Source organism: Drosophila eugracilis, unplaced genomic scaffold, assembly GCF_018153835.1.
Source record: "Drosophila eugracilis isolate 14026-0451.02 unplaced genomic scaffold, ASM1815383v1 contig_2147, whole genome shotgun sequence".
Lineage (NCBI taxonomy): Eukaryota > Metazoa > Arthropoda > Insecta > Diptera > Drosophilidae > Drosophila > Drosophila eugracilis.
The window spans coordinates 1,914,992-1,932,373 of NW_024573030.1; the positions used below are offsets into that span (position 1 = coordinate 1,914,992).

The 17,382-nt window shown below is 37.2% G+C and overlaps 2 protein-coding genes across 14 annotated transcripts in view; both read left to right on the forward strand.

Annotated features, from left to right (window-relative positions):
- Window positions 1-17,382, forward strand: part of LOC108104383 (neurobeachin) — a 189,684-nt gene that overhangs the window by 82,130 nt on the left and 90,172 nt on the right. The window lies entirely within an intron of this gene.
- On the forward strand, window positions 4,441-17,307 carry LOC108110278 (chromatin modification-related protein EAF1). The gene is made up of 2 exons (XM_017219269.2): window positions 4,441-5,382; window positions 15,397-17,307. The coding sequence occupies exon 2, from the start codon at window positions 15,827-15,829 to the stop codon at window positions 17,096-17,098; it is 1,272 nt and encodes a 423-aa protein (XP_017074758.1). The 5' UTR covers window positions 4,441-5,382; window positions 15,397-15,826; the 3' UTR covers window positions 17,099-17,307.

Below are 17,382 nucleotides of genomic sequence, written 5' to 3' on the forward strand. Positions count from 1 at the left end.
TGGGAAAAAAGATGAATATTTTTACCATAAAATATGCACTTTTGATTTTAAGGAAAAAAAAAACAAATGTTATTTAGTTTTTTGTATTATAACTTGACTAATATTTGTCCTATAGTTAAAAAACTAAATGATTTAAAAAGCTGACGATCTCAACTTTCCATCCATGCCAATGTCTGCTTATTTGTGAAAAATTCATAAATCTTCAAATTTTCACTTTTTTTGTAAGGGGAAACATCATCAAAATTTAGCGAAAAAAGGACAACATTTTACTTTTTTAACCTGGGATACAGTTTTCTTGGAATTTTAATTACGAGTTCAACGAGGTATTACATTCCATATTTGGACCAATATTAGCTTAGTTATGGGAATAATAAAACCACTTTGGGGGGGAAAGAGGAGAAATCAAATTTCGCATTTTCGGTAAGGGGTAACACTATTAAAATTTGCAAAAAAAATGACAAAATTTTGACATTTTAATCTGTGAATACAGTTCGACGAGGAATTCAAAAACAAACTCAACGAGGTATAACATTCCATGATTGGACCATTATTGGCTTAGTTATGAAGAAATTACTATCGTTTTCGGGATAAAATGAGGTTAATCCCAAGTTCGCATGTTTGATAAATCAAATTTTTCGAAAATAAGTCAAAATTTAAGATTTTTAGGTGTTAATGCAATTATGTTAGAATTTTATTTACCAGTTAATCGGTCTATGATTTTCTACATTTAAACCATCTTTCGCAAAGTTGTGATAAAAATGCTGAATATTTTAAACTAAAAAACAGGATTATGATTTCTTACACTGCATTTTAATATTTGTATAAAAATATAATATATAATATAACTTAAATTTGTCTAAATGAAAATATGCAGCGACTCTTTTGTTCAGCTAACAACCAAAACTCAGCTTCCCTAATAAACTATTGAAAAACTACTTTAGAACTTGTATATCCTACGCCCACGTCCACCCAAAAATTAACTCTTCCCCCGGCAAGAAGAGCGCCCACACAATTTGGCTTGCCAAATCGTGACTGAATCTTCGAGCATTTCAATTTGTTTTCAACTTTCAAGTTATCACAGGACCAATTATGTGGCGTCGTTTTGGGGTGTAGAGATGGGAATTATGAGCCACTGGATTGATACCCCTGCGAGGATAATATATATATATATAGACGTATAGTATTTCGAACCGAGAAGAGGGAAAAGTTTCTAATTGTTTTTTAAGTTTCTGCTACCGCTACCCTACCCCCCTCCTCAGCAGCCCCCAGTTGAGTTTAGTGCTGCGGGCAAATTAAGCCACTGAAATATGCAACTAACCTGAAAAAAGCCAACAGCAAAGTTTTGAGCTTAGCCAGTTAGCAAAATTTAGCAATAAACTTTTATTAAATCGATTTTAACACTTGACTGAGAACGTCGACAAGATGATGATGATGGTGTTGTTGTTGTTGCTGCTTCTGATGCTGCTTCTCCTCCTGCTGATGATGATGATGATGAAATACCTCTGTATCTTGTATCTGGATATTTCAACCATTTTGTCTCTTGGCCAGAAAACAGGAATTTCAATTCCAGTCACACAAACTTTTTGTCGCCAAGCATTTTCCTTTGCTTTCTTGCTGTTTTTTTTTCTTCTCCTTCTTCTTTGCTTTCTTTTTTTTTTTACTTGCTTGCTGCTGCTTCTCAAGAACATAATGAATTTTTACAGTTAGTTGGCTCGTGATTCATTTTCTTGAAGGCCAATCGTGTCCTGTGAAAACATCAAAAGAAGCTGCCAGCCAGCCAGCTAAGCTAGCCAACCAGCCGACGAAGGGGAAAGAGGAAGAAAGTTTCGCCACGGCAATAGTTTATTCCACTTTGCTACCAATTAGAGCATTGAATTGTGCCAACAGCAGGTGCACAATCATCAAAATACCACCCATGTCGAACCCAAAACTCAAACTCAAACACAAAACCCGAAACACGAAGTCGAATTTCCACCGAAGAACGGACGAGGTGGGCAATTCATTTGTGATATTATATTGCAGTCGGTCGGTCGGTTGGTTGGTTGGTTGGTCTCGATGGCAATCCCCTAATGGGGTTTATTGAGACATCATCAATCTAACTTTAGTCCACTTCCGTAGCGATTTCCTTCTACTTACCCCCGGCTACTCCGCTACCATTTACCAGGTAGTTTGTGCCGTGTGCAATGCGGCCAACACAAAAGTTCCAATAAAATGGCCAATTCCAGGCAACACAATTGCCAACACAATGGCAAATGCCAAGAAAAACAGAATCGGTTTTGATTTGGCTTCAATACACGTCTGCCGCCGCCCCATAGTTTTCAAATATTGTAGGTCTTTCTTTCTGCTTTCTCTATTAGGTTTTGATCATACAAAAAGCGAAGCTTATGCTCGTTCATTAGGTTGCAGCGGAAAAGTTTTAGGTTGAGGTTGATAGAAAATATGAAATATTGAAGTTTCTTTTTTTGGGTTTAAGAAATCTAAGAACATAAAAATATACATCTTAGAGAGCAGATTGTAAGTTGCTTGAAAAAATCATCGAAAAGCCATAGAAACCCCATTAAAAACTAACACCCAATCTGAAAATCTTAAGAGCTAATATTTGAAAGTTCAAAATGCAATCCTTTAAATGTTTTAATTTAATTTACCTTTTTTTTTGCTTGAGTGTTTTGAAAAGAAGAATTATTCTTAGAAAAATCTCCTCTTAATGTCTTATTCACAAAGCAAACAGAGATGAAAAATATAAACTCAGTGCTTAACCTCAAGGATTATGTTTTGGTAGTGAAATTCACTTACTTTTGGCCCCAAAACAATTTGCAGCAAATTCCCAACACTCGAGGCCCGAAAAAGTATGCAACAGAATTTTCCACTTTACTCATGTCAAAGTCTTGCCACCACTTTCCCCCTTCCCACTCAGTTTTTTTTTCGTTTTTCACCTTTTTGAATTGTAAGTGGGCAAAGGTCTTGTCTAGAAAATATAAAAAAAAATAAAAATAAGAACATTTTTTATATATATATTTAAGTCTAAGTAAAAATAAGAAAACTTTTTGCCAACCATCTAACGTTTCGTTTTTTTCCCCACTCTGTTTCTTTTCAGGTGAGTAAACGCAATTTTCCTTGACCAGAAAAAGAACACATTGATGTGTAAAAGTGAAATCCCCTTTGATGTTTCCTTGCGGTTTCTTCACCCGGGGAAATCTATGAATATGTAAGGGGGTTTGGGAATATTTTTTGTGGGTTTTCTTTTATTTTTCTTATTTTTTTTGTTGTTGTTACCGTTGAGGTAAGTTCTTGCACCGGAAGTGTGCCACAAACGAAGGAATAATATTTTTTGTGCGGATAAACCAAAAGCACAGAAAAGGGCAGCTGCCTAGAAATTTGGTAATTGCTTCATTAAGTGTTTGCCTAATTTCGTTCGAATTAGCTGCTAGCTGTGTGTGTGTGTGTGTGTGTCCTGTGTAGTGTTTTTCATGCAAACAAACACAAACGCACAGGCACGCATACACATATACAGCATCTTATTTGTGCTTAATGACTGCCACTCGAAATAGCCATTAAACCACCCAACCACCCAACCACCCAACCACCCAACCATCATTCTACCATCATTAAGTGAATCTCTTTTTCTCGATTTGCCTTCAAATTTTTTTTGTTGTAACTGTTGCAGTCCAAAGTTCTCCTCAAAAATGTTACGAAAATTGTACGACAAGCATAGGGCTTTAAGGAAGAAAGCTTTTTACTCTCTTAGATTTGATATGTAAACTCACCACATAGGTTTAAGAGAGTTTCAGGTTCGAAGAGCGTAATACGAAAATAAGGCAGGACGAGGGGTTTGTTTTCCTTTCGGTTTATTTGATTGCTTTAAATGGTTCTGAAGTGCTAGCTAGGGAATCAACAGAGAAGATGAAGAGCTGTCTGAAATGGGCTTAAGTTTGATTTTTGGAGAATATTTATTTTAATTATAGTAAAAATATTTATCTCACAAAAAGGTGCTTTTTATGAAAATAACAAAAGAAAAATATATACAAAGATATACGAGGTGTGTTCAAAAAGTAAGGTGACTCTTCAAATTTCGCGAATTTCAAATTTTTCGATTATCGAAACCTTTTAGAAGTTATACGAGGTGTGTTCAAAAAGTAAGGTGACTTTTCAAATTTCAAATTTTTCAAATTTTTCGATTATCTTCAGTTTTGGGAACAAGAAAAAGTCACATGGGGCCAAATCCGGTGAATATGGTGGCTGAGGCATTATTGTGGTGTTGTTTTTGGCCAAAAAATCCAAATCCTTTGATCCATATTTTTCGATAGCAAAAAATCGCCGAGCTCGCAAAACAACTTGTAACTTTACGCCTCTCACAACCAAACAAAAGAGGATGTTCCATTGAAACTTGGTACAGATGTTAGGGAAGAGTGTACCAATATAACAAAACAAAAAAATCGATAATCGAAAAATTTGAAATTCGCGAAATTTGAAGAGTCACCTTACTTTTTGAACACACCTCGTATATTAATAAGATCAGAGTTTAAAAATTAGGTTTAGGTTACAGAAAGTAGTTTTCAAACTAAAAAAATTTATTAGGAAACATCACAAAAAATCAGTCATAACAGTTATTAACCAAAAATTCTCTCAAGCCGGCTAAAACAAGATCGCAATCGCTCTTCACTATTATGATTTTCCAGCGATTTTCACCTGCTCAAAACACAAAAGCTTTTCATTTTCTACCACACTTCATGAGAGACAACAAATTAAGAGATTGGGAGTGTAAAAGCAAGAGAAGAAAAGCCAAAGAAGAGGTTTTCCGATGCAAATGCCATTCGGTTTTCCTTTCGGCTTTGGTATTAGTGCCCACAGACACCAACACGCAAACATACCAATACACACACACACCAATACACATACACAGCGGATGCTGACTGTTTGCAAAAAGAAAATGGAACAGAAAGCCCAACATCACAAAGTTGCCCGCCATCTCTCCACGTTTCTATGTGTGCGTCTGTGGGTGTGTGTATGTGTGTGAGTGTTATTTGTGCGTAAGTATGCGTGTTCGTTTCTGCTCGGCAAAACGAAAACGCTCGTCTGCAGCACTTATCTTCATGGGATAAATCTCGCAACTGGCCGCCGCAGTCTGTTTTCTATACGGGCGTAAAGCGGTCGTCGAGCACGGTTAAAAGAGCTACACAAAAACCAAAAGAAAAAAAAAACATACCAAACAACTTAAAAACAACAACAAATAAAACCGAAGATATAAAACGAAAAACAATAGGCAGAAAGAAAGAAAAAGAAAATTATAAACAAAAATTGAGAGAAAAAAACCAAACAAAACCAAGAAAACAACAATTAAACGACAAATGCAAATAGCAAGCGGAAGGAGTTAAATAAATAGAGGTAGCCAATGCAAAAACTACCTATAAAAATCTAAAAAATAAATAAGTTATAATAAAAAATAAAAAACAAAAAAAAAAATAAACATAAACAGAACAGAAAACGCCGACGACTACGTTAACGCGCGCCCAAAAAAGTGTGCTACAGAAAAAGGCCAAAACCAAAACCAAAATCATTTCGAATATTTTCTCTTCGCCTGCCTGGCTTCCAAAACCTTTTTTTTTTAAATATTTTTTTTATTGTTCTTTGCTGTGTGCCAAGTGAAAAATCAAGATATAAGAATATATCTACACAATATATATATATATATGGATATATTCGTATAAGAAAAATGTAAACAAATGCTAATAAAAGAACGTTGTATGTGTGTGCGTGTTTGTTTGTTTATTAACTGTTGTGTCTGTGTGTGTAAGTGTGCGTGTGTGTTTGCTGAAGCATAAAAACAACAATAAAATATATTACACAAAAAAAAAATCAAAAGAAGAGAAACCGAAATGAGCTAAAGAAAAGTCCAGAAAATGGGATTGGGGAATATGAACAAGAAGCAGAGCGATAACAATTGCAATAAAAACAAGGACATAAACAGCAATAGCAACAACAACCAATATATATATGTGTATGTGTGTGTGTGTGTGTGTCAACGAAATCATCATCAGAATCATTATCTTCATGTTCAGTTTCAGTATTCGATGAGGCAGAATTTAGCAAGATTTTCTTTTGCTTTGCTTTGGGCAAAGTTTTTACCCAAGAAATTCTTTGATATTTTTGTGAGGAATTAGTAAGAATCTAGAGATATATATTAGATATCAGATATAAGACATCAAATATCAGATATAAAAGAGTTTCTTTTATTATTAAAATAACTCCGAAAGGGGCATCAATCATCTCTCTTAAGGCTTCTTAGATTTTAAATATTGGAATCTCAAAGAGGTTTTCAATTTTCAGCAATCTACTTTTCAAATCTATATCAGATACTACTTAATTTATTATTCGATTTTCATATTATTATTATAAAGCTTTTAGTTTAGTATTTAAAAGTTATAAAAACCAAAAGCCTATTGAAATTTCTGCCTTCTGTCTAGCAATCTCAATCTGATCTGTAAATTTAACTAAAGAGCATTTGAAATGGCTTATAGTCAGACTTAAGCCAGAACTTTGGGGACATAATTAAATCAGGTGTGTGTGTGTGTGTGTGTCCATTCAATTGAAGTTTAGCCTTAGATTTTCGACACTATTTACTAAAACACCATTTATGATGGCTGAAACCATTTTGGTTTGGCTCCAAGCTTTTGGTCACCCAAGCGAATTCATCTCATTCAATATGCTCAAGACTGCAATACCTTTTGTTCCAACTAATTGTTTATGGTTGGCTGATTGTTGTTGCTGTTGCTATTGCTGTGGGGCCTATTGTTGTTGTTGTTGTTGTTGTCGTCATGATTGTTGTTGCTCCAATCAATGAAGTCCATTTTGAGACGAGGATTTATGGTCTTTAATGAGGGGCAATGGACAAGCGGGGGGCTATATAAGGCAGATGCAAATGACTAATCTAAGCTTTTGCACACTAGCACATACACAAAACACTCACGTATCTAATACATACATATGTTTATGTATATATATATATAGCTTAATATATATATATATATATATATATATAATATATATATAGAGCATGCAATGCACGAGCACAGCTTCGAGGCAGAAGTTGTTGGCTTAGGCTTTTTGGCTTTAAATGTTGAATATTCAATTACACACATGTTTAGCAATGGCATTGGCATTGGCAGTAGTATTAAATAATGTATTTAATTAAGTTAAAGCTTGATTTGAACTTTAGATGATAGGAAGAAGATGATAGTAAGAAAAACTAAGGAAATGGAATTTTAAGCCCTAGCTATATCATAGCCCAAAGTTTAAATGGCCTTTAAGTTAGCTTAAAAGTTAAGCAATTGATTTTGAGTAGTCAAACTCAAATTAGCTCTTAAGTGACCCAACTCAAGTTCAAAGTTTTTCAGTTTTTATTATGTTTTTTTTTCTTTTTTTGAGACTCTGTCTTGACCCCTTGAACCGTTCCAGATAATTTCTTTCTTTTCGTTGGAAAAGTGTTTGAATTATGGCTGGGGGGAAAAGGCACTTTATAAAAAAATAAAAAAAACCTGCAATCACGGTTTAAGACCCACTCTCTCTTTCTCACATTCAAGGATTTTGTCAGGGTTTTTATTGTACGGCACTGAAAGAAATTTTGGGAGTTTTTTTTTGGATGTAGAAAAGGAAATAAAAGGAAAACCTTACTGGAACTTTTAGGTTTTTTCCTAAAAATGTATGAAAATTTTTACTTTTCTTAGCTTGGAAAAGGAATTTTCTTGCTAAACCATGATTAAATTTTAGATTTTTCAGACTTAACCGATTAGTAGTTATAGACTCTGATGGTGATTTCTCCAAGTGCTGGTTTCTTTATTTTGTCAGTGTGTGTTTATATCTCTCTGTGTGTGTGTGTGTGTGTTGATGTAAGAAGCAAGTGTAAATAAAGAAAAGTCGTGCCCGTTGTGCAAGCACTCAAAAGTGGCTGCACACACACGTAAACACACTCACATACACACACGTGGGTTTTCACCTGCAATCGTGGCACGTTTCTTGGAGCTTGTAGCTTCCTTCATCCAAAAACCAACCAGCTCGCCCCAACCAACCCACAGCTTCGTTTTCTTTCTTTGCTTTTTACTTGATATACTCGGGCTTTTCTTCTGCCCCTTTTCTTTTCTTTTCTTTTCTTTTCTCTTTTTTTTTTCTTCACATTTTTTTTTGGAGGGGTTCTAGGCTAAGGTTTTCAAGAAGCACTCGTCGTCATCGATGTTTGCACGTTTCGCTTTATTTATTTGGAAATCTTTTCTTATTCCATCGTCTCCGTCATGTCCTTTTCTCTTTTCACTGACAAAGTGTATTTGTATTTGCTTAAAAATCAATTACGTCATCATTGTAAAATGGCAATTGAAGATTGTACATATATAACGATGGCAACTCTGTCAGTTGGCCTGCTCTTATATAACGATGGTAACCCTGCCATTCGCCATTCCCCATTTCCCCATTTCCTCTTTCATCATTTTGCTGTTTGTTTGCCGCCACTCTTTTCCACTCCACCACTTGTGTCTATACTTATCGAGTGATATTAACGTCACTGTGACAGGGTTACCACCTACCACCATCTACGTTTATTTCGAAACCCCCCCACCCTCCCGCTCAAAAAAGAAGAAGAGAAATTTCACCTGGCATCTGTTTGTGTCACATGTCTTTTTCGCTTCTCCTTCCCCTTATTGTTTGCGCCATATTTTATTTATGTTTTGTCAATTTTTGTGCAACTTTTGCTCATCGCTTTGTGTTGCTTGCTGCCTTTTTACCCTTAACCCTTGTGACCGCCGCCGCCGCCGCCCACTACACCACCCCTGCTCTCAGTCATAGTAAATGTTATAACGCAGCAGATTTGACAGCTCCTTTGGGCCATTTCATTTGTGGCAAACTTTTTCAATGGCCGTCAAATAATGCAGCCAACATATATATATATCCAAGCCATCTGACATTGAAAGGTGTTTCTCTGTGTGTGTGTGTTTCCTAAGTGTGTGGGTGAGTGGTGGGGGCGTGGCCATAAGGGAGTTCAAATTCATTCCATTATTGTGTTGTTTTGTGTGAGATACCCAATGGGATTTCCTGGTGCTTATCATCGATAGGTTTGTGTGCTGACAATTGGGTTGGGGGAAATTGGTAATTGGATTGCTTCCAACTATTATTTGGCTCGATAAAATGTCATCGATAAATTGCTTTTTATTAGAGTTGATTTATCGATTTATTAGATGGGAAGAAATTGTCTTTTATTTTTATACTTTCATGCAGTATTATCGATATATTATCGATAACTAAATGTATTTGCTTGATAAATAATCGATGTATTTGTGTCAAATGCTATCAATATGCTATCGATTAAATTGCTTTTTATTAGAGTTTATTTATCGATTGAATCGACTTATTAGATGGGAAGAAATGCTCTTTTATTTTGATACTTTCATGCAATATTATCGATATTATCGATAAATAAATATATTTGCTTGACGAATAATCGATGTATTTGTGTCAAATGCTATCAATATGCTATCGATTAATTAGCTTTTTATTAGAGTTTATTTATTGATTGAATCGATTTATTAGATGTGAAGAAATTGTCTTTTATTTTGATACTTTCATGTAGTGTTATCGATATTATCGATAACTAAATGTATTTTCTCGATAAATAATCGATTTATTTGTGAAAAATATTCAATATGCTATCGATTAAGCCTATCCAGATGGTAAGGCAACATTTCTCGAGAGAAAGAAAGTGGAAACTTTTAAAGGCTCTCTCAGCGAGATGGCCAGATTTCCTGTTAAAAGGCAGTAAAAAGGACACGGCAAACGAGGAGTGCCAAGGTCCAATGTCAGTTTGCCTCGCCTTCCAACGGGGGATTATGACCGCCCATGAATCGGCTGAAAACATATTCCAATCTTCTCCCCCCCACTCTTCTCATTTTCTTCGACATCTTCCTGGATATCCAGCCATCCAGCCATTCAATTCGAACAGATTTCAATGAACAACAAAAAAAAGAAGGGAAAAGAGAGGAAAAACAGAAATAAATAAGAGAAATATGCAAAAACCCAGCTGAGAACTGTAATTCATTTAAGTGTTCCATTGAGTGGTGTGTGTCCAGTGTGTGTGAGTGTGTGGGCCCCCATGAAATTTCATATTTTTAATGACCATCTGAAGGGAAAAAAAAGGAGAACGTAGAGTCAATACAGCGTTCAGGCAGGGGCAGCCTCTCTCACAAAAGGCATTCTTCGATGAGGCGAAACTGAAAGCAAACATCATGTGCCGCCGTTGCGAGGGGGAAATAAAATAAAATCCATATATATATATGCATACTTTGCATATTAAAAGCAAAAAGAAAAAAATAAAAAACAACAAAAAAAGGAGAGCCTGGAAAGGAATTTGAATGCAAAAAAAGGATATACCATATATATATTATGATGGCTTAAAGTACAAAAGCGAGAATGTTGGTTGCAGCGTGGCAAGAAGGGAATAATAGTAATCATTGAGCTTTAAGCATTCCCTTTGGGATTACTTTAATTTTTTGGTTAATTATTTCTCAACTCTCACCACGACGCGCCGCGGGCTTTGCTACTTCGTCTTCTTCCTGATGAACTCGCTCCTCTCTCTCTCTCTCTGCCTCTGCTGAAGATGTTCTTAATGGTTCGGTTGTTTGCTCAGCAAATTGAACGAAAACAAACTTGAAAAGTTTGCAACACGACGCAGCACGCAGCATGTGGATGGATATGCAGATGCTGCTGGAAGTGCTGGAATGGAAATGGTTTTCAGATCATTTTCTCAAGTTTCGGGGGCTTTTGGGGTGACTAAAAGATCTGCAGAGAGTATCTATCTATAGATGATAGATTTTCTTGTATAAAAATTAGTTTTCAATTTGAATTCTACAACATTTTTAACAATTTATTAATGAAATTTCAATTTGGTTAATAACATTCCAGCCTTGTCCCTGCTTTGTTGGTCAATTTGATTGAGTTAATTGACACTCGGTGTCCTCGCTTCATCCCACAATTCGCCCTGACCAATAAAACCCCAATTCATCAGAGAGATGAGATATATATATGGAAGAGATATGTATTCATGATGTTGACCGCAAAGTGCGTGGCATAATGATCTCATGTTTCCGTTGGCTTTTGCGGTCAACTGGTGAATGCGGATTGCACAAATTGTTAACTCGGCCACTGGAACTAGTGTTCCCTCGGCTGCTGTTACCGCCCCTTCCCACCCCTCTCTCTCTCTTCTGCATTGAGTTTGTTGTAATTGTTTTAAAATTGTGACAATTGCTGTGTGGGTCGTAGTTTTGGAGGGCGTGGCAATAAGGCAACAAGGGCAAGGTTGCTGCAGTTGACAAGCCGCAGTGGCAAGAGTTTTTAAAAATTTATGCTACCCGCTGTCATAGTCGGGTACAAGGACAAAATGTTGCTGAGGTAGAAAGGGAAAGGGGCAAAGAAGACTGGTTGGGTCAGGGGTTCTGCAAAAAAAAAAAAAAAAAAAAAAAAAAGAGGTTAGTTAACATGACCTGCTGTGGTCCAAGCCACTGTCCATGTCCTGCATCCGGTTTCTTCACACAACAATAAAACGAACGACGCAACACTTATGTTGGTTTACTTTTGCCTAGCCCAGCCAGCAGCAGGCAGCAGCCAGCAGTCAGCAGTCATCAGCCTAGCCTGTCCTTTTCCGACCTCCATTTTTCTTCTTGCACAACTAGTATTGCCCTTTTACCCCTTTTGCCCTAGCATTTTGGCCACACAATGAAGTGCCTCCAACAGTCAACAACAGCAGAAGAAGCAGAAGAAAACTGCTGTAGCTGAATTCCAGCAGCGTGACAGTTGCTGTCGTTGAAATGTGGAAAGTGCAATGTAAAAAGTCCATTGGCAGGCTTAAGAAGCTAAGGAACAGCTGGAGAGGGTGTAGTTATGAAAATTTATTGGAAAAAGATGGGTTTCTAAGTTAGTAGAACTCAATCAGTGGTTTTTCCCAATCAGATCAGTTAATAGCCAAACTTCTTACCTTAGAGAATTCGCTGTGCGGCTTTCTTAATTTGTGAGCTTTTCCACATTTTCATTTTGTTTGTTGTCTTTGCATGTGTTGACCATGACATGAACTCGTGTGTGTGTGACGAAAACAAATGACTGACGCAAATGTAATGGCAACCCTTTTGCCCCCCACCCTTATCCCCTCCCTCTGCTCCTAATTAAAGGCCATGTAAAGAGATAAGAAGAAGAAGGAGAGAAAAATGCAACAACTGTGGAATTTAATTTTATAAATAAAAAAAAGAAAAAGAAAAAAAGAAAAACGGGAGGGAAAATGAAATTAATGGATCTCGTGTCTATCTTTCCTGTCTCTTCCCTGCACTTTTGCCATCTCGCTTCTTCTCACTTCTGGTGACCATAATCACAGCTGCATTGTGTATAGCAATTAAAGCAACAACTGCAACAAAAAGAGAGAGGAAAAGGGAGAGGGAAAAGCAGGAGTTGGGAAAATCATGGGGGGGGGGGTTAGGGGGGTAAAGAGAGTTGAGAAAGTTCTTGTTGTTTGCTTTTTAATGGTTTTCAATGATTAAATTGTTGATAACAATTTTAAGCTGCACTCGTTCAGGCACTCGTTCAGGCAGCCCCTGGCTATCTGTCTCTTTCTAGCCTTCTATAGACATCTCTTTCACTCTTTATATATATATATATATATGTCCCTCGTTAGCATCTTGTTGTTGTTGTTGTTGTTCTCGGTACTAACTTTAGAACAGACTATGGTCCATGTAAAGTTGAACGTGGGCATAACAATGTGCCCTTAACTTGGCCCACAGACTGCAGTTTTCTCCCTCTCTCTCTCTCTTTTTAACCCTTTTTTTTATAGCCATCTCCCTCTGTCTCAGTCAGTCTAACTATCTTGCTGTCCCTGTCTTTGCCTCTGTCCCCTGTCCCCTGTCAATTTCAATGTGCAATTACTTGGAATTTGTTTGAAGTTTTCCAAGCAGCAGCAGCAGCCGGAAAAGTTTTTTTCCCTTTTCCATAGTCAACCATCAACCCCCACCCACAATACACATTAAAAATTTAATTAGAGAATGCCTGCCTTGACATCAGAAATCAAAACAAATCGGGCGAAAAGTTTCTCGGCAAATTGGTCCGAATAAATTTTTGGTTTGAGTTGCTTAATCTCTCTCTCTGTGCCTGTTGGCCTTAATTTATTGCGGGGCATTCATTAGCAAAGGAATTTTTGATCTCTTAATTTATCAAAAAATTACGAGTATGATAGGGATTTCTTCTTATAGGTTTTTTTTGTGGAATTTTAAAGTTTAGAAGAAAAAAAAAAGGAAATAAAAATAATGGCAAATTGCCAAGTTAAAAGCCAGGTCTTAAAAAAAAGAACTCAACCATTTCGTATATCCTGTTTTGGCCGCCTCAATTCGTTTCGCGGCTTATGCATTCTCCTGTGTTTTGTTGTCCTCTCCGCTTTGGGACCGAGTTGGGTTCGCTTTGTCATGCTAAGGGTTAAGCCGAAGTGGTTAGAAAGAGGATTTGAGAACAGGGTGGCTGGGGATGGGGTTGGGCATAAATAACGACACGTTGTGCATTTTGATGGGGAAACAACTCAGTATGGGGATTGGCCATGGTATATTACAGAAATACCAAAAAAGAAAAAAGAAGGGGGGAGGGGCTGGTAGATTTTGACCCTGACTTCGGTTTAACCCTTTTCCGCATCATTGCCCCAAACTGTATGGTGGGGGGTAGAGAAAGGGAGGCGAAAGGGTTAACTGTGTAAAACCACATGAAAATGCTTTTATGATTATTATTCGTTGATATTTTTTGCGTTGATTTTGATGTTTATTATGACTTTGATGTCAGTTAAATGACGGTAAATATTCATCGAAGTCATGTTGAATCTGTTCAAATTGAAACTATAAAACCCAACAACAAGCAAGGGCACTATTTTACACCCCACAACGCCCATTAGAGTTATTTACATTGGAGTTTAAGTTCATTCAGTTTTCATGGGCTGTCAGTTAGAAATATTTTTGAAATATTTCAATTGCATGGCGAACTGAAAACGACCGGACAAGCCAATAGTAATCGTTATAATAATGTCAGAGGGGGGTCTCTCGAAAATCAATGGCTTGCAAAAAAAAAAAAACAAAAGAAAAATCCATGTTTGATGATTTTTCATCATAAAAAGTGCAACAAAATTTCAAATGCAAACAGTTTGTTTGAGAGAAAGAGAGATAGAGAGAGAGAGAGACAGAGATAGAGAGAGAGTGAGTTCTAAGGGAAAACCCAACAATATCCATTGAAAATGTTCAATGCATAAACAAGCATATTTCAATCTTACTGCAAACTTCAATTTCACCATGAATAAGGCATGAGTTTGAGACTTTTCTGTACTTCATATATATGTGTGTCTATATATGTGTGTCTATATATGTGTGTGAGGGTGAGTGTGTGTGTGTTCTATAAAATAATTCACAGAATAGTTTGAATAGGCTCTTAAGGGTTACTACTTTATCGATTAAAAACTGAAAAGAGAGTAAGAGAGAGAGAGAGAGAGTAGCATTGGTAATCCTTAATAATTCACTGGACAACCTTTTGGACAACAACCTTCAAAATAATCCATTTTCCATGAATTTCTATACGAATTCAAATGAATTTACACCATTGCAGTATTCCCAGCAATTTTTGTATGTCCATTCGCCTGCCACCCACTTTTTATCAATTGTTTAGGAAAAGTTGCCCAGCTAGCTTTTATTTTCGGTTAGCTTTACGAGTCAACACTCCCAGGGGTCTTGAGTTTTATGTTACTTTTATGAATTCGAAATTTTTTAGCACACCCACACACATACACACATACTATGATGCCAAAAGCCATTGCAAACTTTTTATACACACACACACACACACAGTGTAACCACGCAATCAGCACAATAAACATAAAAAACAAAGCTAGAACTTTGGTCCACTATCTATCTGCTTTACTGCTGGCCAGATCTGCTGTAAATTATAATATATATATACTATATACTCTATATAAATTGTACATAAATAAATATATATATATATATATATCTGTATATATATATACATAGATAAAACGTGAATGTAATGGTATGTGTATGTGTCAATGTATGTGCGTTTGCCTGCCTGTTTCTTAAAACGTTTCCGTTGCCACTTTAACAACTACAACAAAGAGCACAAGAAAAAATCTTCAAAAAAAGGAAAAGATATTTATATATATATAAATTATATAATATATATTTATATATATATTTAACGTATTTAATTTATGCAAATGAAAAGTGCGCGTCGAGGCTGTGAAAGAAAAGCCAGCCGACAAAACCAACGACAAACAAATTCGAAATTAATTTGCATTGAATAACAAAGGAAACGCTTCGGTTTCAATTTCAATTTCAGCCAAGGATAAAACCCAACCCCTAGACACCAAAAAAAGAAAAAAAAGAAAAATATATAAAGAAAAAACTGATACAAAAGAGAAGCCAAATGAGGGAAAATGAAGTGCCAAAGTGTTGAAAATAAAGCGAAAGCCAAGAGACGAAATTGAAATCGAGTAGAAAAGCCGCCCAACCATCGCCCAGTAAACAAAAACAACAACTTAACAGAGAATAAGAAAAGATTTTTCCCCCGTTCAGTTTTTTCTCGGTAACGCGCGCATTCACCGTTTCCGTTTCGTTTCGTTACGTTACGTTACGTTACGTTCAGTCTTTCGTTTCGTTACGTTTCGTAACCGTTTTGATTACTGTCGTTTGTCCCGTAACCGTTTACCGTTTCGCGTTTCCCGTTTCCCGTTTCGCTCGGCAAACATTTAAATGGCTACCAGCTGCTTATGATGGAGACATTCCTCGTCCTCGGCCTGTGTTTCATCCTGTACGAGGCATTGGATTTCTTTCAGGGCTGCATACATAGCAATACCCCATCGCCCAGCGATCAAATCGAAGCCTATCGTCGCGAACTTGACGAACAGCGTCAGCAGCAGCAGCAGGAACAATTCCTTGCTGGATTGACGCCATTGCTGGGCGCTCAATTTGCCGCTGCCGCCGCCGCCGCGGCCGCTGCTGCCGGTTCGCAGTCGACGTTGGGCAGCACAACAACGCCAACAGCCTCAACGGCCAGTGTGATTAGTGATTCATATGATCAAGAATCTCAATCTCAATCTCAATCTCAATCGCAATCTCAATCTCAATCTAATCAGAATCAACAACATTCTTTAAGTACTCCGGGACTATTTCGTCCAGCTGCCTTGGGCTATTACGATCCAGAGGATCCATTACATGCCACAAACTCTCTGCCCCGTGACTATTACTATCTACAGCAGCAACAGCTAAAGAATAAAGTTAGCTCAAGATCGTTACTATCGAAATTCTCGTCAACCAATTCGGATAATCGTATACATCCGGAAGCTGGTGCCGGTTCGGGGCATCATCATAGTGCCCTTGGTGCAGCAGCTGTTATAACCAGTCAGCCATTGCCAGCCGGCGGTGAGATACCATCGAGTCTATTCGATCAGCCTGGACAGCCGGCAGTAGTGGCACCATTACAGCTACAACCATCGTCACCACTATTTGTAGAACTAAAGCGAGCTATTATTAGTCAGAATCAAAAGTCACAAAAGCATCAGTCACAAAGACATCATCAAAAGCAGGTGGAGGATTCTTTGGAGGAAACACAGTGTCCACAGTGCGAAGAAGAGGAGATACAATATTTGGCTGAAAATCTAGACGATCTTGTTGAATCTGAGGAGCAACAGTATTCGCCAGGTGAAGAGGAAGACGACGAAGGTGACGACGAGGACGAAGACGAAGACAACGAAGAGGATCGTGAGGAGCAGCATTCGTACGTTGGTGGTGCCACAAGTGAACCGGATATTTGTGCAGCAACACGACAACAACAATTAACTAGAATACATCATATAGCTATAGACGATATAGCCGCTGGACAGGATCATCACGGTCATCATCATCATCATCATCTATCAATTTCGGGACAAACAACGTTGGGCGCCAATTCTCACGCCGACTTCAGGGAAATCGAGTGCGAGCGACTGCGACGCAAGTGCGTTAGCGTTAAGCGCATCTATAGCATATCGGAGAAGTTCTAATTCAGATTCAGATTCAGATTCAGATTCACTATCACTCTCAATCTCAATCAATTCGATAATTCAGCTCTCATAACTGTACAGCCCTTCACCATATTGCACTTCAATCCGATCGGAAAGCAAAAACTAAAAATCTAATCAAAATCGAAATCGAAAAAAACGCCAAATCAAAAAAACCAAAAAAAGAAATCACCAATCAAAAATCAAAAACCAAAATCAAATCGAAATATATATTAAAACGAAAACCAAAAACCCAAGCAAAATCAGTTTTCAAATTCAAAGCTCAC

Coding starts and splice junctions, on each gene's coding strand:
- LOC108110278 (XM_017219269.2), top strand. CDS start 15,827: ATGATGGAGACATTCCTCGTCCTCGGCCTGTGTTTCATCCTGTACGAG.